The 21,368-nt window shown below is 41.0% G+C and overlaps 1 protein-coding gene across 1 annotated transcript in view; it reads right to left on the reverse strand.

Moving 5' to 3' along the window:
• Positions 1 to 7,719: 7,719 nt before the first annotated feature.
• LOC139218855 (carboxyl-terminal PDZ ligand of neuronal nitric oxide synthase protein) overlaps positions 7,720 to 21,368 on the reverse strand; it is a 47,609-nt gene continuing 33,960 nt past the window's right edge. The window contains exons 10-11 of the mRNA XM_070850577.1: positions 20,709 to 21,039; positions 7,720 to 9,824 (exon numbers count right to left, since the gene is read on the reverse strand). Coding sequence (XP_070706678.1) covers positions 9,257 to 9,824; positions 20,709 to 21,039 — 899 coding nt within the window. The 3' untranslated portion in view covers positions 7,720 to 9,256. The remainder of the gene's footprint in view (positions 9,825 to 20,708; positions 21,040 to 21,368) is intronic.

The following is a 21,368-nucleotide window of genomic DNA, read 5'->3' on the forward strand; positions in this document are numbered from 1 at the left end:
GATTCTGACCAGCATCGACTCATCTAAAGCTAATCTGTAACTGCCAATTAAAGCTTCACAGAGAGGGAAGAAGTTTCCACAGGTATTCTCTTCAAAATGTACTTTAACATGCCATACAGAAATAATGCCCCCTGTCATATATTACATTATAAGATTGATTGTTTTATTTGTTTGTCTTATCTTGTTAAATATATGTTAAATATTGGATGGTTTACGATTAGTTGTTAAAATTTATATTCAAATGTTTTTTATTTTTAGTTTTTTTTGTTATTTCTTTGTGATTTTAGACTCCAGGGGGACACGCAAATGCATTAGTGGGACCTCATGGGAATGCTGTGCATGTAGCACGCTTGGATGGATAAAATGGGCCTTTTCACTGCATGAACAAGCTTTTACCATCACCAGGTTCTTCAACACCAGCAACCACATCTCCCAACCACATCAACAGTTATGCTTCCTTAAAACCTCTCTAACTCCTGACCAACTAATGGAAATACGGTATTAATTTTCTACATAAACCTTTACCCTAAAAATCAGTGCAATTAAAGTAAGAATGAAAGAGATAAATGAAAGTTCCGTGCCTTTCACCATACTATACTATAAATACTAATTTACTTTAAAAGGAGAGCGTGGTGTAGAACTGTAGCTCAGCTGTTTAAGGAAAAGGAAGTTATGAACATTTATTTTTCTTCCATTGCAAAGAGCAGTCGCAGTTCTCACCCACCATCCATTTGTATGGAGGCTGATCCACCAGCATTTTGTCCAGATGGCAGATTAAAAGCAAGGTCACATACACAAAGATAAACACAGAAGATCTTGATGAAATTATTGTTCACTGCTGGAAAATCAATGAGGGGATGCTCCTTTAGTATTTATTTTAGAGTATTACTCTGCTGGTAACCATGAGAGTCTCTGAAACACATTAGCAACACCAAGGCAAACACAGAGTGGTTACACTTGTGCTGAGGCAGGGAGGCTGGAGAGGGGGCAACAAAAGGAAAGCTGATAGAAATGGAGCGTGGTTAGCTGAAATTGTATTGCTGGTCTCTGTGGGCTATAAAGGTCGTAATAGAAATGGGCGACTTGGATGAGGAAATGTCAACCCCCATTTAGAGTTTCAGACACAGTTTGATTTGTGAGTTTGAAGCCAAAACAAGAGACAATATCAAATTACTTAATGTCATTTTATTTATTTAGTGTAAACTGAAGTGACAGTGAGATACAACATAACTGTCTGATCTCTTGCGTACAGGACTTTGTTCCTTATACTAATAATGTAATAAGGTAATGGTTGGCACATGCTACAGATAGAATTGTGTTCCTCACCACCAAATGAATATAAGCCCAATATTAGCTGTTGTTTTAGCTCTGTTTTACTCTCCACCAACTTATATCAGTCTCTTTGGAAGCTTTCTGAAGCCCTAAACTATAAAGCTTAGTGGAGCTGAGGGTAAGTGCAGAGTTAGGTGATAATTCTCTGCAGATTCATCACTACAAGTGACCTTTGAGCAACCTGTAATGACTGAAATTCAGTGTATGGATGAAGTGGTCACACACAGATCACCTTCACAGTACTTTGCTGGTAGGTGTGATGTTTTCTGTCTCTACTTGTAAGACATGCATAAAATTTGAGCACAGAGAGGAAATGAAACTGTGCTGAAACTGTTCTCACCCAGGACAGAAATGGGGTGGAGACTCAGTTTGGAAGCATGGGTGTGACAAATGCAGTATATTTAGGAACACATTTTCAACTGTAAGTAAAAAGTTACACAATACACGATTGCCTTTACAATGTGTCAATGTAACACACTAAAAAGTTATCTCTGGTGACAAAACTCTGGGAGCTGATGGGTGAACATTAGGTTTAGTGTGGTGTTTAGTATGCACTGCTGGTTTCAAACTGTTCCAAGTTAAACAAGTCACATTTACACATGAAATAAGACTGAGGGAAATGTGTGAGGGGTGGAAAAATTTATATTTTAATCATTTAAAATTAAAACAAATCCATGGGTGAAAACAATCATTGGAGAATTTGCTAATAAAGGCTTTGTTCTGCTTGGATGGTCTGACTACAGCAGAGAAACCAAGGGAAACAGGTAAAATTGTTCTTACAAATTACACTCATTCTTCCTCACACTGAGAGGAACAATGGTAAGGAAGAAATGCTGAGATGAGATAGTTCCCCTAATAGGCTTTATGTAACAAAGATTTTTGAAATGGGCACAATGGTTATCTTTTTGGTTTTTGTGATTATTTGAATACTTGCATGATAATAAGGCCTGTGGGTAATTAGAAAAGAGCATCATTGTGATCATCATGGTTTTCAGGAACAGGTCAGTATACTGCTAACATGAAGACATTTTTGTGAAGTACATTAACGAGGAGCTAAAATGGTTATCATAAGGTTGTGATTTAGAGATTTGAAGATTCTAACAATATTAAAAATGCGAATCAAGGATGTAGGTTTAGTGACAATACAGAAAGCCGTAAGCTAGTGGAGTGATCAAATGAGGACTGTATAACAAGAGTTGTGAATATTTTGGTGGCTGTGGTGTGCAACGTTTATAGGCTGTTTTATAAATCATCCAGTGAGAGCAAGTTGCTGGGTGTGAGAATTTTTTTCCACTTATGTTTTGAAGTGAGAAGATTAATTAAAGTTTACATATCTCATATAGCCATTCCTGTATCCTGGTGAAGGTTAAAAGGTTGTGAAAACACAGACGAAAAAATAATCAGAGTCGAACAAACTCCCTTGGACCTACAGTACAGCAGTATGCACTTATTCTAATGACCCAGGCGTTAAACCGCTCCAGGCAGCTGACAGGCTTTCAAACACACACACACACACACACAAAACCCCAACACATTACTATTCTGCACCATACCACATCTGTGCTCACAAAGACCAAAGGGTGCCAAACCTCCGACCCCATGTTAACTCCTCCAGAACATGCAGTAATCTTCCGTGCTCCTCCCTCTGTCCTCTGATCGTCTGTGAGGAGATGTGAAGCTGCTGCCCGTTGCCTTCAGCAGTTGGGAGAAACCACAGCACCTTTCAGTCAGAGCTGCCAAAAATAATATTATGCTGTAATTCCATATTCCTTGCTTTCTGTGCAAAGCCATCAATTATCATATTCCTGGGACTGCCTCTGGATATTTTACTTTCAACAAAATTCTGTTTACTTTGTTATTTACACAACATAAGTTCAATCATTCTCTGCAGTTTTCATCTGCACATTTTATTTATCCTCCTATCCCATGACGACTTCATCCTCTTACTACACTTTGTTACTATTACTTCCACCATGCATTAACCTCTGCATTTTGTTGACAGTGAGAAACTGAGTGAGTATGTGTCTATCATTGGTTAAAGGAATAGTTTGAAGTTCTGGGAAAGACATATACAGTATTTAATAATGTGTTTGTTCAATTCCTTAAAAAAAACAAAGTTTCAAATTGGCACATTCTTGTTTAACTGAGGGTTATATGTCAGCTTATTCCCTGGCTGGGCACTCTAACTTCCTGAAGTCTTTCTGCTAAACAAAGCTAACCATCTCCTGGCTGTTGCCTCAAATTTGATCCGACTCTCAGCAAGACAGTATTTCCTAAAATGTCAAACTTAAGAAAAAAATTCAAAAGTTTGATTCATAAATACGTGCACGTTTATGTAACATGAACACTGGCAATGTAACACTGGCAATGTGAGTAAGTGCTCCATTGTGATAACATTCTGTAGGGAGCAGTGGGTGGCAAAAGATTAATACTGGTTCTGGATCTGCACACAACTCTTACAAAACTGTTGTTTCAAGTTGTGAGCTTTAGAAGTGCTGGCAGACTATTTCCTCTATTTCTGGTCTTTGTGCTGAGCTAAACTGTCTGGCTGGCTGCCTGTAGCTTCTATTTAGCTGACAGATGAGAGCTGTATCCATCTTCTCATCTTTCTCTGCAAGAGAGCAAATATTTCCAAAAACATCCCTCTCCTCAAGACTGATTAAGCAGGCTGGATTGCCGCTTTGCTACAGATGTGATTTACATCAGCATACTGCAGCTGGATGCTTTAGGAGCCAATGGGAACATCACACACTTCAACCCACCTGCTCATCTTTCTCTCTCAGGACCTTGGCTTCGACCCCTTAAAAGCCACACATTGGACGGGCCAGGCAGTAGCTCTTAAGCAATATCTCCTGCAGAGGTCTTGTCAACTATCTGAACATATTGAGATAGTGTTTCTTTCGTTGGACAACCTCCATTATCATAAAAAAAAAAAAAAGAAAAGCAAAAATCACTTTTCCAGCCACATGGCCACTTGTATTAGATCTGTGTAAACAAAAGCTTCATGGCTTTTCGATTGTAGCTGACCTTTTTAAGCAGGTTGCAAAGTACAGAGTGGGTACCCTGAGTAGTGCTTCTCCTCCACTCGACTGCAGAGGAAAACATTTCTGTGGAAAAGAAATGGTTTGAACCCAGGGGTTATTGTATCTTCTTCAGGGCCTAACTCCAGACACCTCTAACTTAAAGCCCTCACTCAGAGGTGCCTTATAGGCTCCCCAAGCAACACACTGACCCTAAACATCACTTTATACCAGCGTGTCCGACACTGAGCTTGATACGAGCTAATAAAAAGGAATGACAAACAGAGAAGACATAAACTGTGTGTTTGTGTACTCACTTCAGTGACAATGTCACATGCAGAAGAGGATAGAGAGAATAAATGCAGCATTAACCACTCCTGTCATAAAATGAAACAGGATAAATGTCAGAAAAATCTAAATGTCACATTGAAGATTTAAGAGCTCGCCCATTGTCTCAGACTTTAAAAAGGCAAATGGAAATGCCTATCAGCTCCATGACAGCCATGCTCTTTCTGGCTGCTGCATGTCTCCACGGATGAACCTCTGTTTCCTCTTATTCCCAGCTCCATCTGTCTGCCTGACACTAGTGTTTACATATCTGAGATGACTGTCTTCCTAATAAAGCCATGACACAGTGAGACAAGCCTTTAGCTGGGCAGGGCCAGAGAGGGACGCTCCACTGTGTCTGAAGCCTTTGTGCTGGGTTTCACATACCAGTACACCAAATGCAAGAAACAAAGTGGAGAGTGCATTGTGCGTAGTGGGAAAGGATAAGGAGGGACTCCAGACTTATATGACCTCTGATCTCTGCTGGCTTAGGTGTTGGTTTCCTATGTAGATGTAAAAATTTAGACAGGAGTTATTGCAATAGAAGTGCTCTCTTACTTTATCCTGCAGTTTGCTTGCTGGGGTCTAAGGGTGCACAGCTCGGTCTGAAAAATAAAAATAGGCCAAGCCTTTTTGACGAGAGAAGGATTTTGTTGAATTGGAAGATGCATGAACCAAAACCTGCCCTACAACGGCAAAACACACAGCAACTTTTGAAAGTACATTTTGTAATAGAAAACTTTCAATCTTGTTGAACCAACATCTTGGTAGTTCTGTTTATCATTTTACGTAATTAAATGAGGCAGCTAATGAAGAAAAACAAACAAAACCAGTTAAAAGGCTGCCAACTCAGCTTTTAACTAGTAGAATTCACATGAACTAATGCGGTTAAGCTTCCTTAAAATCAGACATTCAAATGTATTATGTTGTAGATGAATGTATTATGTTTATACCAATAAAAATATGAATATGGTAATATATTAATGTGTAATAATGCATTATTCCCTCAGATTTGCTGAGGACTATCCAAAGGCAGAGTGCAGTATTATCATGTTTGTGAAAATGCTCTGTTTAGATTTGGCTCCCCTTAGGATGGGGCTCTGTTGATCATGTGACCTCCTCCAGCCCTTCAGCAGGCCATCTGTCCCTCCTCCTGAATCCACCTCGCTGTCCACCATTGTTTTTCCTCGCTCACTCCAGCTTCTGGTGATACAAAGACATTGGAAGCAAGAGTGAAGCAGCAGATTGTTTCTGTTTTTGTCAAACGGAGCGTTCAGCCAGAGGCTGGAAACAGCTGCAGCAGCCTTGTCTGTTATGATAAGAAAAAAATGTTTTTTGAACATTAAACCATGTAAACCTATTCTAGACTGACCTCAAAATACAATACAGCTTCAAAAAGAAATATGACAAACACAGTGATGCCCTCAGCCCAGGTGTATCTTTTACTTCACCTACACCTGAGAAGATTTTGGTGCTTGGTAATAATTGATAACCAGACAACCAATTAAACCTAAATGTTTATTCATGTGGTACCGTGATGTACAGTACCATAAATGCAGATTGTAAATAAGGTGAAAGAACCTGAAACCTGATAAATCATGGTATGTTGATCTTTCACAGCACATTTCTACTATTATGTCAATAGAACAAAATTAGACTGTTGAGGCATTTTTTTAATGATTTGGGAAATTTCTTAAAGCTCTAAAAGTAACAAGAAAGCCTAATCTGCCGTCCTTTCTTCATTTTAACTGGCAGCTGTTAACATAAGTGGGCATATGATGCGAGTTCATCCCATCTGTGATCATCAGCCTCACACACAAAGCTTTGATCACTGGCAGGCTCACTCCTGTCTATAAAGGACTAATGACTTTTCAACAGTGTGAATGTGCACATAAAGGACGACGTCCGTCCAAAGCCACAGAGCCAAGGTTAATAGTCTGCATCAAGCTGTGATCTGGCTCTTTGCAGGTATGTCGGATTGATCGTAGATCAGACAGTCTGGTATTGAACAGCCTCATGGAGGCCCCCTCTCTGGAGAGAAAGAACAAGATAGCAGGGAGCAGCTCCTGGCTGCTATCCTGAGCTACACAGACATACTGCATTATTGATTACACAGTAGGGGAATTCCAAGTTGAAGGAGGACGTGAAGGCACACAGGAAGAAATGGGCTCCAGTGCCACTAATAAAAGCCACTACACATCAATTCTCTTGTTTAGCCTGGACCAGAGGTGGTGTTTGTACTCCTGGCATCAGAGCGGCGCTGGGGAAATAAAAGCTCTAACATCTTACAGCTGAAGGATTTCCTATTCGCCTCCATTCTCATTACTGCATCCAACCGATGCCCTGAACACATTAAGCCTGTCAGTCACCTATTCCTGCCTCACACTGACAGTGTACACTGCAGAGGCGAGCTTCGCAGGCTTGGGGACAACAGAGAAGAAACAGCTCGCTTTCCAAATGTACCCCTGGAGCAGAACAACTCAAGAGAAGATGACAGAAAGTCTTAGCAAGCCTCGAAAATGTTGCACATGTGTGAAAGAGTTTGAGAGATGCAAACCTTCGATGTCAAATGTGAATGTAAGAATCATAATGAGTGCAGCGTAAAAGAGCGGAGAAGAGCAGACTATGCTCGTTCCCATTCGAACCAGAGAGATGAAGCATTTCTTCTTTTAATGGGCCTGTGGTTGCATTGTTAGTCAGTGGTTTAAATCCAGCTGTGACCTGCTTGTTATGATTTCCTCAGCTGCACCTGTTTAAATACTACATGTTAATACCTTACAGTTGAGAGCCAGATTTTCCCACAGTGTATTCACCACAGTCAGTGGGTAAAATTATGTTACAAGAATTAACAAAGAAAATGTGTGTCGTAACAGAATAATGCAGTGACTGGTAATTTAAACAGTAAAGTGAGTAGAGTCTCTACATATGCAATCATTTTCTTTAAGAGCTGGTTTTCTGCTTATAATACAAATGTACTGTGGATAACAATATGTGGGGAAAAAACACAGGTAAATGCTCAAGTTCTTCATCTATTCCTCTTTATTATTTTTTTCCTTCCAGTTATTATTGCTGTTATAACTCCCTGCCACATGTGATGTTGAGAAAAGCCTTGTTTCTGGGTGCTAAAAGCTTTGCCTATAGGCATTTTGCATTTGCACCTGCACCTTTGCACCACCTCTCTCCTCACACCACAGCTGCTTTTCCTCTCACGTCCATTTATTGTCACTTCTACCTGTTACATGAGTGTTAGTAAAACACTTTACTAGGTACTTTAGTCTTCCCACATGCATGTAGGGAAAATAGGGAATTTGAACAGTAACAAATGATCATTTTTATTACCAATCAATTTGATATGTTTTTCCATTCTTTTATTGTTTAATCTAAAAAGTGTGTCCAAAATCCAAAGATATTCAGTTTACTGAATATCTGGAAAAACATCTGATGTTCGGGAAATATTCACATTTCAAGGAACCAGTAAATATTTCCCCTAAAATGCCTAAAAACTAACGTAAACTAATATTCAGATGATTTTTCTGTTGATCTACTGATTGATTAATCCACTAATCATTGTAAGTCTCTATTGGTGGAGACTGGACAATGATAATCCAAGCTGTCATTCTCTAATGCCCTCTCTGATTCCATACTTATTTTTCCATTGACTCAATTTATGAGACCCCCTCACTCAGAGCTCAAAGCTTTCACGTCTGTTAGCTCATTGTGTCGACTTTTTGTGTCTCCTCTCTTCCTGTGCCGTTTCTCAAAACTAAAATCCTTTGTATTACAACCACGCTACCTACCCAATCAATCGCGTACAGAAAACCTAATCCTTTCGGCTCTTCCACTTAATTTTCTAGCACTGCAAGGCCTATTTGTCTGAGAACCTTGAAATACAAGTAGCACATAACATCCTGAAATCCACTCAACCCTGAAAATAAAAGAACATTCTACACAGCCACAAATGGATGTGTATATACCAAAAAACAACTAGATCTGCTCACTTCTATCCTCCACTTTTCCTTTATCTGACTTTCCTGTTCTTTTCTTTGCACCCATCATCCCATCAGGTGCTTTACAGAAGGTAAGGCTCTTCCCAACATCATCAACATTTGCGTAATCACTGCATATCGCTCTGTGACATTTGCAGAAAATGCCATTTCCCGCAACAGTTTGCACCACAGCGAAGCATCATACAAAATAACGTTTTAATGTTGACCACTAGCAAAAATAATGTGTTCCCTCATCGGCTTTGAGTTCTACGGTAAATTAAGTGTGACCATAACAGTGCAAGAATTGCTACATGTATTCTGCTTAACATTCTAGTCACTAAAAAGTAAATTAGATCATTAATTTCATTACAAAAATACTAAATCTGTCCATTGGCTAATAATTTATACGATAGATTATCTTTCAGTAACTGGTATTTGCTACGTCTGTACTGTGTCACAAGTGGTCGGAATAATTAAAGGTCCTGAAATGGAGCCCAGTGCAAACATAGGAGGGTCTGACAGTAAGTATTGCATTAAAAGCTGATTGAAGGACATAGTGAAATGTCTCCATGGGCCCATCAGCTCATCCTCCTAACTCCGCTGTGGGACGTTAGGGTCTTCCTGGTTGCTCTCCAGCAGCTCATCCTCCGAGAAACTGATGTGAAGGCAAGTATCATTCAGAGGGGAGGAGAAGGGCAGTGGGTGCTCAAAGGTGTCCGACTGCGAGACGAGGGTGGAGGGCTCAGCAGGGTACGGCTCAGAGGGCGAGAGAGCCGCATCACATCGCTCCTCCAGGGGACTGTCACAGCCACTGGAGGCCGTTAAAAACGTCCCACGGTCCCCGAATGGGTCATCGTCATCGTCGCGCAGCGGCGACAGCAGGGACTTGGTCTCGGAGCGCACGCCCGAGTCCTCACTGGCCGAGCAGGAGCTGCTCTCGCCGTTGCTGAGCGAGTGGAAATCAGCTGATGACAATGAGCTGGGGGTGATGTCTGGGAATGACAGGCTGCTGCTGCGGCTGGGGGCTGCATCGTTAGCAGTGACCTCTCCTGGCGTGGACACAGCTGTGACTTCTGATGCCGGAGACAAGGTCCTGCTGGCCCGCTTCCGGTTCATGGAGGGCGGAGGGGGATCAAGTTTAGGGATCATCTGTTTACTCCTGCCGGGGAGAGAGGAGAGGCACTGGTTAATGAAGTCTGACAAAATGCCTTTATTGGTTAACATGTTGAGAGATGTACAGCACATCCACGAGCACTCTGTCATTGTTCTCATTTGGCTCATTCAGATTCAGCATAATCATTTCTTTCTACCAAGCAGGTGTGCGAGAATAAGCCTCAAACCACTTTTCCTCTCCATCAGTCACATTATACCCCATTAACCCGAGTGTACTCTGACGCAAGCTGTTACTACACAAGACTGTAACTCTCTCTCTTTTTTGCAAGCTCTCTGTTGTGTTGGCTGTCTAGGGACTTATCTCCATCCCACAGCTCCCCTGTTGAGAAAATAAAGAGACAGGGAAAAAAAGAGAGCCAAAGATAAAAAAAGAATGCTAGGAGAGAGGGGGGGGGGGGCAAAGAAGCAAGAGAAAGGAGCTGCAGGCTTCCCCCCCCTCCTCATACGCACACCAGAAATAGCTACACTGCAGTCTCCCTGATTGTGCACCAGAAATGCCGTGACAAGCACCAGTGCGCAAAAACCACACACAATCACTCATTCTCTTGGAAAATGAGTCCTGACACACACCAGCTAACAAGCCTCGCTTCCTGCCCGACTCCGCCCATCTACATTACACTGGTGCCTGTTAACTTCGTTCTCCTGTGAAATCAGGTCTATGGTTGAATCCTGGTCTCAGTAATGAACTTATGTGACTTGCTGATGTATTTACTGTCTCTGCTTCTATACAAGGTTGGTGTTGACAACTACAGAGTCTGACAGACTGGGTGTAATGGTGCAGGGAAACCAACCCCAGAGATAATTATCCACCGTTTCCCGTGCTAACAGGGAAGAACCCAAAGCACCAAAGCGTAAAGTCAAGACTCCGAGCTTTTATTAGTGATTGTGGTAGGGATGGTCGGTCAGAGGGATCACCTCTTTCATCCAGACAAAAATATCTTAGCTATTGAATGTACTGCCATGACATTTTGTACAGACGTTCACGATCCACACTGGATGAAGTTTACCAACTTTGGTGATCTCTTACCCTGTGAAACATCTCAGCATCTACTAGATGGATTGGTCCAGACATTCATGGTTGCAGGGGGATGAATCCTAATGATTTGATGATCCCCTGACTTTTTCTCTAACGTCACCATGATGCTGACATTTGTAGTTTTCATTCACGTTCCCCTCGGGATAAATCGTGATAACACTTGTGATCCTTTGAGTTTTTATCTTGCACCATCAAGTCAAATTTTAATTTGTTCAATTCTAATTTTATGATTAAAGAAATTTCCATCAGGCTCTGCTGTACCGTTTGTTTACTGCTAATTAGCAAATGCTAACGTAGTAAATTAAGATGGTATATAAGGCTAATAATATACTTGCTAAACACCATCATTGTGAGCTGTTGTTAGCATTTAGCTTTAAGAACTGCTGTTCCTATAAGAAGCCTCCCCTCTCCCTCCTTCTAAATAACAAATTAAAATTTTTGCAAACACACAAAAAACCACAGCAAAGCTACAATAATAGCATTGTTGCTTGTATCAACAATTTATACAATGAAAAGAAAATTAAATCAAGTAAAATGTTGGCTAACTATGCACAATATTACGGGACAGACAATAGTTATTCTAAGCCTGCATGGAGACTTTAAATGTTGCTGCTGGGATTTACCCCACAGGTGAGTAACAAATGTTTTTAATTGCACACCTTACTTTCATTGACTATGCTGTAAATCTGTATGTATTGATACTTTTGGTGATGAACTTTTTTTTTTTTTTTCCTAGAAGTTTTTGTTTGAGGAAATTACATTAGGGATGTAACAATGAATGATTAAGTGGCTCACATTGTTCCCTCTAAAGCAAAATCAAACCCTTAAATACTTTCTGTATTGTTTTCTTTCCTGGGGTAATAGTTTCTTTGTGGCTTGTAAAGATTAACAGTCCAATTTAAAAGTTTGATTCAGCTGTGTTTCTCGTGCAGTTATTTTTGAACGTGTGCGCTGCCAATTGTGGAGATGAATTTGCAGCTGGATGAAGCGGCAGGCCGCCTCTTTCCCTCACCAGTCTCATTATCATAACTTTGACTCAGCACTCCTCTTTTCTGTCACCCCTTCTCCACTCCACTGCCCCACCTCCCTCTACTCGCTGTGTCTGTTCTTTGCATTTTCTATCCCTCTCTTTTATTACTCTTTCTATGTCTCTCCATTCATCTTGCTCCGGTCTCACTCAACCCATCTGCCATCTCAGCTGCTGGTGTCTCTCTCCTTTAGACTCTCTTTTCTAGTCTATTTTATTTGGAAATTCTGTTTCATCGTAGGTACCAAGGATGTACTTACTGGGCTCCTATAGATACATATGAAGAAATAAAAGAAACAGGGGGGTCACAGTAGGGACTTTTTGAAATACCCACTACATAGTGAATAATTACAAGGTACAAATAGTGTAGCATCAGACTTAAACTTTATGTCCTTTCACAACAGCTATGGCATGAAATGGAATCAAACCATCTCCCCTCCACAAAAAAACAACCTCTAATGAACTTTAATATACCCTGTAACTACACTGTCAGGACAGTGACAAGGTGGTGAACATTATTTAACAACCCACAGTTTAAAACCATAACCTATTCAACTACAAACTTTATTATGGTTTATGTAGAAGCTATATACACACTTCTTCCCAGACTGAGCCCAGTGTTCTGTTCCCTTTTCCCCAGACTATGATGCAAAAAAAATTAATACTACTGCTTCTACTAATAATAAAAATATGATATATAATATTAATACTAATAAGTACTCAGTTTCAAGTATCAAGACTGCTATCCTATAGCCTTTACCTTGTTACCAAGCAATATTACTAATGTACCCTTAAATTTGATATATCACATTATTATATTATCATTCTAAACAGGTACTTTAGTTTAATATAATCTAGAGAAATACTTGCTGTGTAATTCATTTCATTTCATTAAGTCCCTCTTGAGCACAAAATTGTTAACTCCTTATTTTTTCCACCCCAAGTCTTCCTTCCTTGTACTTGAATACAGGCACCCAATATTTATTTTATTGACACCCTGTACGCACTAGATAATTACTCTGTAATCTAAAATTTTCTTTGCTAATGCTCTTGAGAGCTGTAAAATATTAGACAGATTACTTGGTCTGACTAGAAAACAGTGATTGAACGATACTTCCAGGACATGGAACTTAAAAATATTCCACACTAAACCTTTTGGTGCAGTAGTTCTAGTCCTAGTAGGTGCTGGTGCACAGACAGAAATCATACCTTTGATAATGAAATGGCCCTCAATGCGCAAACCTTCCTGCGCTCATTATACCATGATTTTGCACAACAGTTGTCACACTAAATGAGATTATTAGGAGCTTGTCCAAATCAGACCATTTACGTCAGCTCATGTGTCCTTCATATTACCGCTGAAGGAGAACATCTGAGGCAGTCACTGGTTTCAGTTAATTTCAGAGTGGAATGAAAATTAACTCACAGACACTTGAAAATGTGCTTGTGTGATACATATATAAGTATAGATATAAGTAATGCATCACACTGAGTCACATTCTCTTTTTGGGTTCATGCAGTTGAAACCACATTATTTCACATCTTCTAAATTGGTGCATTTAATTGTGGTTGTAAAGCAACATTTGCCAGGACAAAATTCACATTATCCTTTTCACGTGATTCTCAATTCTGTTGTGATTAGTTGAAGGATTTCTAGAACAGTTTATTTATTCAACGACTATCAAATGATTTCCCTTATGCTTTTCCTTATGCTTTTCTACAGGCTGCTGATAAAACATCAAACAGTCCAGTATGTGAGACCTCTGATTCCCTTTGCCTGAGGCTGTTCTTATCACATTCTCAACCTGGAAGAAGGTGATCTGGTAAGGCTCACTAAAGCAAAACATGCACATGACAAAGACACACACTCACACACACATAAATATACACACAAACTCCGGTGTAACACAGTCAGTGTAAGACAGGTACATCAAGAGGTACGTCTCTTCTGCCTCTGCTCTGACAGCTTTACTGTTCGGCTGAAACCTCCACCGACAATAAAAAATCAAATCTTGACAGGAACATTTCTTCTAGTTTTGGCAAAAGTATGAGAGACAAAAGAAGTGCTCACAGTCCAGCAAAGTGTGGAGAAAACAGTGCTACCATGCATGAGACACGTGTGGCTCGCTGATTACCTCAATCATAACCGCTAATGTGGTTATGAATTTGCAGAAGCACATCCGCATGTAAATGGAGGTTTTTATGCAGTCATTAGCACAAAAATCCCTGGTGAGACCCACATACGAGCCAGCGAACACCCACACTCTTCATTCAGCACATGCCCAGTCCCATGCTTGTGCCACAGACACCGGTTCCACATGCTGGTAGTCATGAGTAATACTCACATAGAGGGAGGAGAAGGGAGCACAGAGGAGATGAGGAGGAGGAAGAGGAGGAGAGGAAGGGGGCTTAGGCAGTGGCAGAGAACCCCCCCAGGCTCCTAGGGAGCGGCAGGCTGGTGCAGCGAACGATGAGGGGGACAGGGATGGGGACGGGACGATGGAACGCATGAGCTGTGGGTTTAAGGCAGCGCCTGCTCGTTGGGTGTTTGTTTGAGCAGACTGACGGGAAAATGAGGGGATGGTTAGATGAGGAAGAGAAAGAGCAGGAGAGGGTCCTCGCACCTGTACCAAAGAGAGGCAACAGTTAGACTACAGAGGATCAGGGAGCTATGTGAGGGATTTATAAAGCCTTTAAAAGCACACACCAGTGATTTTGCATGTTTTAGCCTATTAAAGCCACTCCGGTGTGCCTAGTGGTAGCATCCAAACAGACACTGAGGCAAACAGCAATGTTGTTGTGGAGCGAGAGGAGCTGTTTGCTGGTTTCAGCCCCCCCCCCTCCATTCTGAATTCCCATTGAAAGCATTTTCTTTTAACGATATCCTCACTGTTGAGATATGATAGAAACACACAAGTCTCCCTGACAGAGCAACAATTCTAGGTTCATGTTATGGTCACCAGTTCAAAGTATTTCAACTTCTAAGACCTCTGGGTATTTTTTTCATCAGTTTGGCATGGCAGAAGGCTCTGAATATTAAAATGTAATATCCATGAGCCTTGGCCACAGCTGCAGAGGAGAAAAAAAAAAAAATCAGAGCGCTTGTGGACACAAAATGCTTAGACTTTTAAAGTTGTGAGTGAAACACCATGCCATAATTTAATTTTGAATTTTGACTTGAGTTAAGCTGAAAATTTGCTGTTTTATTGTTTATTCAACAGCAAAATCTTTGTCTATCGCTGCTGATAGCATGAAATTTAATTATCATTTGGATGATTTTTTTAATTGGGCATAACAGTAAACTTTGCAACGCACATTTTTTGTACACAGGCATGTATAACTTTTTTTTGTTTTGTCTTTTTTAAATCAAAGAAGCAGTTGTATTTGCACAGCTGTAAATGTTTTGCACTGATGATTCAACCTGGAGAGATTCATACCCAACCAAGGCGTGGAAGTGCATCTATTGAGAAAATATATGGGACTTCTGGAAACGGAGGTGCCCAAAATAGTTCCTCTCATCTATCCACCTCGGGAACACGGGGGTGTCCTGAGAAGAACTTTCTACTGCATTATCACTACAGGATGGTAATAAAAGTCACTGCCACAAAATTCACTGGAATGGGTTATCTAGCCTGGTGAGTTACTGTGCTTTTCACTAAAATAAATGCAAACCAATGGCTGCATGGAAAGTAAGAGATAAATCTCAAGAAGTCTACAAGTCTAGTTAGTGGATGAAAACATGGATGGTCCTTAAAGGTTTCACTTTTTAGTGTCAGTGATGTGTGTTCACTGCTGGGTCTTTATTCTTGGGCTAATTAAATCGAAAATCAATATGGAGACCGAAGCAGCAAAGGTGTTTGGAATTCAAAACGAACACCCCCACGGTGTCTGCAACACATATGACTCATAAGCACAGCATGCTTATTTACTTCAACATCATCAAAACAGGCAATCAGGAGAGTAGCATGAAAAAAATAGCAAATAGCAGCACGTTATCATTTCAAAAACTACCCGTAGGAGCGCTGAAGATCAACATGTGAGTCAGCAAAACATCTCTATCTTCCTATTTAGTCGTGTCTTTGAATGGAAGGTTACCAGTAATATCCTTCACACTTCAGGCTTTGAGACAGACAGACATACACAAAGCAACCAAGAAAACAAGTAGGAGATTTAAACTCCCGAGAGAATTTGCACAAGAAGCTTGCTTTTGTTAAGAAATTAACACACAACAGCCACTTGAGTGTGTGTGTGTGTATGTGTGTGTGTGAGATGTCTGTGTGGGATGTTTAAGCATGTAGGTGGAGGAACGTGGGAGTCTGCAAGAGTATGATTGGAACCGCTAAGTGTCTGCAAAACTTAAAAATTCAAGCAATTGTATTCTAAAAAGCAACTCTATCTGACAGAGTCCCTGTGAATTATTATTCAGTGACTGACAGGTCGAGCAGCTCGACAGACACATTCAGCCTGACACTGAGAACACACATAAAACCACATAACCTCTAAACAGCAGCGCATAGTAGTGTGTAAAACCAGCTCCACCTAAACGCCTACAAACATCGTCCATTACACTCTGAACACATCACTGCAATGAAATTACAGGCCGACGAGGCTGCCGGTGCGGCTCTGACACGCATATGAGGATGTTAATGATGAAGAGGGAAAACAAAATAGGACAGAGGGGAAGGAAAGATCACCAGATAGGTCAGGAAACTTGATTATACAACATATAATCCTTTCAGACAGAAAGAGTATGAGAGTAAGCAGTCTATACCATGCCAGAGGAAAACATGACTCACTGGTGAATAATATATAGTTGGCTGTTCATATAAGCTGGTCGCCATATGTGTCTCTGTTTGCTCTGTGTGGGCATTGCTGCAGTTTTCGCGGCGTGGCTCTAGGGACAGTAGTGTTAGTCTGCTGGTCAGTCCGGACTGAAATATCTCATCTACTGGATAGACAGCTATGAAATTTTCGAAAAAGGCATTCATGTTCCCCAGACGATGCACCCTACTGAATTGAATTGAATTGAATACTGACTGTGGTGATCCTCTGACTTTCTTTCTAGTACCAACATGTGGTTACCATTTGTGGGTTTGAATGAAATCTCTTAAAAGAAAACTTTTGGGCAGAACTGGCCATGAAATTTGATGCAATCATTCATCATCCCCTCAGGATGAGTTGTAATCTCTTTGGCTCAGCTCAACTTTTCAAACTGTCCAATACTTTTATTTATAACCAAACCCCCCCGAAGTCATATACCCACAAAACTAATGGACTCCCCATCAGCCTCAGCTGTACTTTGCATTTGGTGCTAATTAGCAAAATATTATTATTAATATCTGATTATCATATCTGATATTCTGTATTGTAAATATTTCTTATTTTACATTTCTTTCTTGACTTACAATTACAACTGTTTTATGTTTTTCATTTCGACTTTCTTAATCTCCTCTATCTTTAATATCATGCACCACTATACCAAGGCAAATTCCTTGTAACATGAAAACTTGCTTGGCAAAAAGCCTGTTAATAGCGCTTAATGTGTGCCAGATAAAGAGGTTGATGACTCAAAAGCTGCAAATAACACAGTTCAATGTTATGCCCACAAAGTGTATTTTAAGTCTACTATCACATCCTGTTTTCATCCTACTTCAATGTCTCTGTTGTGTAAAGCTTGACTCACTCCGTGGTTAGATCTAATGTTGGTATGGTATGCCAGCAGTGGTCATATAGGACTCGAGTCACCCGGAAGGAGCGCACACATGGATATGGTCCGTATTGGGAGATAACGCCTGTGTGATTTAAAGTAAAACTGCACTAATAATGTGAAGTTAACAAATTCCATTGCCCTGCAAGACCAGTACTTGAAACGAGGGGAGGTCACTGCTGGCAGCACGAAGAATGAAAGGACGAGGGGGAGAGAGATGGTGAGAGAGGAGGCAGAGGAATATCTGTCTGCTTGTTCGCAGAACATAACATAAGGCCACTGAGGCTGTAAACATTGATTCGCTGGGGAAATCCAGAAAACAAAAGCAAATGGAAGCAATAAAATTTGCCGTGCGGTGGGGGAGGGCGGGTACACGAGTCTGGCTGTGCCAAAGGTAATGCAAAGGAGTTTGGCGGGGGAAACACAGTGGAGCTGCAGTTTCCATTTCTCCAACCCTCATTTTTTCTTATTTTTCCTATGCTTTAGTGAGATTAAAAGATATAGAGGAGTTGAGCTGCATAAGCTGCATGATACTGCCGATTCTAAACGCTGAAAGGTCATAGCTCTTCTTTGCAGAGTTGCTGTCCGTATTTTTTGTCCAAAAAATTAATCAACATTTCATTGTTTCACACGCCATCTGTGGATAAACCCAGCATGACTTTCTGGTTAGTATTTACATTGATGATGATGAGAGGAGGCAAAGCCAATAAGACAGAAAGAGAGAGGGGAGAGTCACTTTAGAAAAAAACAAAACAGAAAAAGCCCTGCTTGGTATATTTCTAAGCTACTGTGTCTTTGAGAGAAGCCTTTGAGACAGAAAATAGAAAATGTGGTGGGACAGAGAAGCTCAGGAGGATGACAGGCAGACAGAAAAGAGATGCTGGTTGTTATATAATGACAAAAATAAAGGGAAGGAGGGGGGTATCAGTCTGGCGCACAACACACTCCCCAAATGAAACTATATGCAGATGGATATGTACAGTAACATGATGCCTCTCTTCGGAAGGGATTTCAAGTTCCCTTTTGTCTTTTCTTCAAATTCTTTTCCGATGCTCAAGCAAAAGAAAAAAAAAAAAAAACATCGTGTAGTGTTTCAGGTTGTGAAGGGGTGGGAGCTGGGAGCGTGCTATAGGAAACCACAGGAAGTGAGCCTGGCTGTAGGGAGCTAAGCAGCATGCACAAAACAAAGCACACACACAGTTACAACATGCGTACGCACGCCAAATACACACTACGCTGCCGAGTCAACTCCAGCTCTTTCTCTTCTTGTCTGTTTTGAAATCAACTTTAACACGCCGTCCTTGGGGATTTCGCTGTGGATCGCTTTCAGAGAGAGAAAACAGCAAGAGATGAGACAAATGAAGTGAGAGAGGATGAGCGAGAGAAGGAGGGGGATAAAAGGAAGTGAGTTTCTCCTGCTTGAGAGCTCTGCTTGATCTTATGTAGTAAATGTTTTCTATTTTTTTACTATAGCTGGTCTTTGTGATGGCTTAAAGGAGATTAAAAGCTCATTAAAAAGCTCATTAAAAAGTAATTACATGCTGTGACTTCATATATGCATTCAAGGTAAGGGCTGCATGTGTATAAGCTGCATGCCAGAGCATTTTGACTTAAGTCAAAAGTACAGCAGGGAAAGCACTTCATGAGATAAAAATGTGCCAGTCTGTGACAACGAGACACTCAAACATCTTGGAAAATACTCAGCATACAGTATATTATTCCAAAGAAAATAATTCCATATGCTGTCTTTACTCTTGAAATGTATCTTAATGGCTTCTCAAAATGAGTTATTTCATGCAATAGAAACACTGGCTTAAGACTTTAGAGCAGATGGAGTTTTACATGCTTCTCTGGGATGTTTCTCTCATTCCCTCTTTCAACCTCAAACCTGATCCCCTGTTTGTTTGTCTGTCTGACCCCAACCCTTTTCTCCCCGTGTGCTGTAATCCCCTGATTACAGTCACACTTTCATTAGCTGGAGGCTGTTTCTGCTGAGTTGAGCCGTTCTCCACTAATAACACTAAAAGCTACGGGCTGTGTGTCACTGTGCGGCCTGGTTAGCTCAAACATAGAGTGACCGGAGCCACGATGAGGAATGTGTATGCACGTTAATGCAATTGTTCGACATTTTGGGGAAGAATTTGCTTTCTGGCATAGTTAGATGAGAGGATCGATATCACTCGCATGTGTTTCCATTAAATGTGATGCTGCAGCCAGCAGGCACTTAGCTTAGCTTAGCAGACTGGAAGACTGGAATCAGCTGGCCTGGCTCTGTACGAGGTAACAGAATCTGCAAATCCAGCACCTCTAAAGCTCATTATTTGACACGTTATATCTTGTTTGTTTTCTCCATACAGAGACAAAAATAACAGTTCTAAATTTATGCAAGGACAACAGGAAGTTTTGGCTGATTAATCCTGTTTACCAACACGGTCAACTTTTGGAGTTATGGCAGAGGGTGTTACACACAGCTCATGGAGGCAATTAAGGTGCTTTAAAACTCTTGAAGCTCCTGACTGTCAAAATCTGTACTCCTTCTGTGAGTCATAACTCTGTCAGATCTGAACACACAGATGATACCCATATTTTTAGATTCAGTGTGACTTACACTTTCTGAGGACATCATTAAATCTGTGTCCATGGCCAATAAATGTCCATAAATCTGCTTAAAAACCACAGAAAAAGACACTCCTTTCAACTCCAGAACTTGCCTGACAATCGTCATGTTTTTAAGTTTTCCTCAGTATCAAAGTAATCCCATGACGCGGCAAACACAAACTGCTAATAGCCCGCAGCTAACTAAGTCACTTCATGGCCTACTGCCTCTTTACTGTACATCCCCTAAAGCATCATGCAAAGTGTGAGCACTATTATCCCCCAAATAGCGGCAAAGAATAAAGAAAAACATTTTTCACTGTAATTGTTCTTATATTCCAACACTGACACTTTCCTTTATCCATTCATATACAGATGTTCTTCATTGAAAAATGATCTGCTTACACTACACGCCATCAGTGGACTGACTTTCTTTGTGTTGGTGCAGTACTAACAACCCTAATTTTCTCTCCTTGTAATAAAAATATGAGGACAGTCGTCTTACTTTTCATCCATGTTGGCAGAGTTCCTCCACGTGAACGGGACGATCTCATTGCACGAGCTCTCCTTGCTGTCCGCTGCCCCATTGGCCCTGATGAAGGGGTCCAGGTCTCCGTTGACTGTTGTGTCTGGTTTGGTGCTGTTCTCCAGGTTGAGCAGGTTCAAGTAGGACTCGGCGCAGTCCACATGGGTGGGGGAGAGGGGTGAGGTTTGGAGTGGCCACGCAGGTGTGGAGGTGATGAGCTGATCCAGGGTCTGGTTGTAGTGATTCTTCAGATTCAGAGACAGAGACTTTGCTGATGCAGAAACTGAGCTGCATGATGACTGCTGACCATCTGGAACAGACAGATAAATCAACAGAATGCCACCATTAAAAACAAGAAGAGAGAACAACAAACGACAACCAACTTGTTGGCTTTTCCTTTTTCTAAAGATCTCTCTGAGTGCTGACTCTCATTATTGAAAGGAGGAGTTGGCAGTGTGCCCGTGGCAGCACTTAGGCCAGCCATGTCTGAGATTAGCAAGATTAGCATTTCTATCAGAAGGCCTAACATGATTAATACAAGCGTGAAACATGATGTGTCATGCACACACGTAAAAACACATTCGATATGTACACAGACTCATACATAAACTCACACGCACAGCTCTGCCCACTGTGTGT

The sequence above is a fragment of the Pempheris klunzingeri genome, chromosome 19 (assembly GCF_042242105.1).
Source record: "Pempheris klunzingeri isolate RE-2024b chromosome 19, fPemKlu1.hap1, whole genome shotgun sequence".
NCBI classification, from domain to species: domain Eukaryota; kingdom Metazoa; phylum Chordata; class Actinopteri; order Acropomatiformes; family Pempheridae; genus Pempheris; species Pempheris klunzingeri.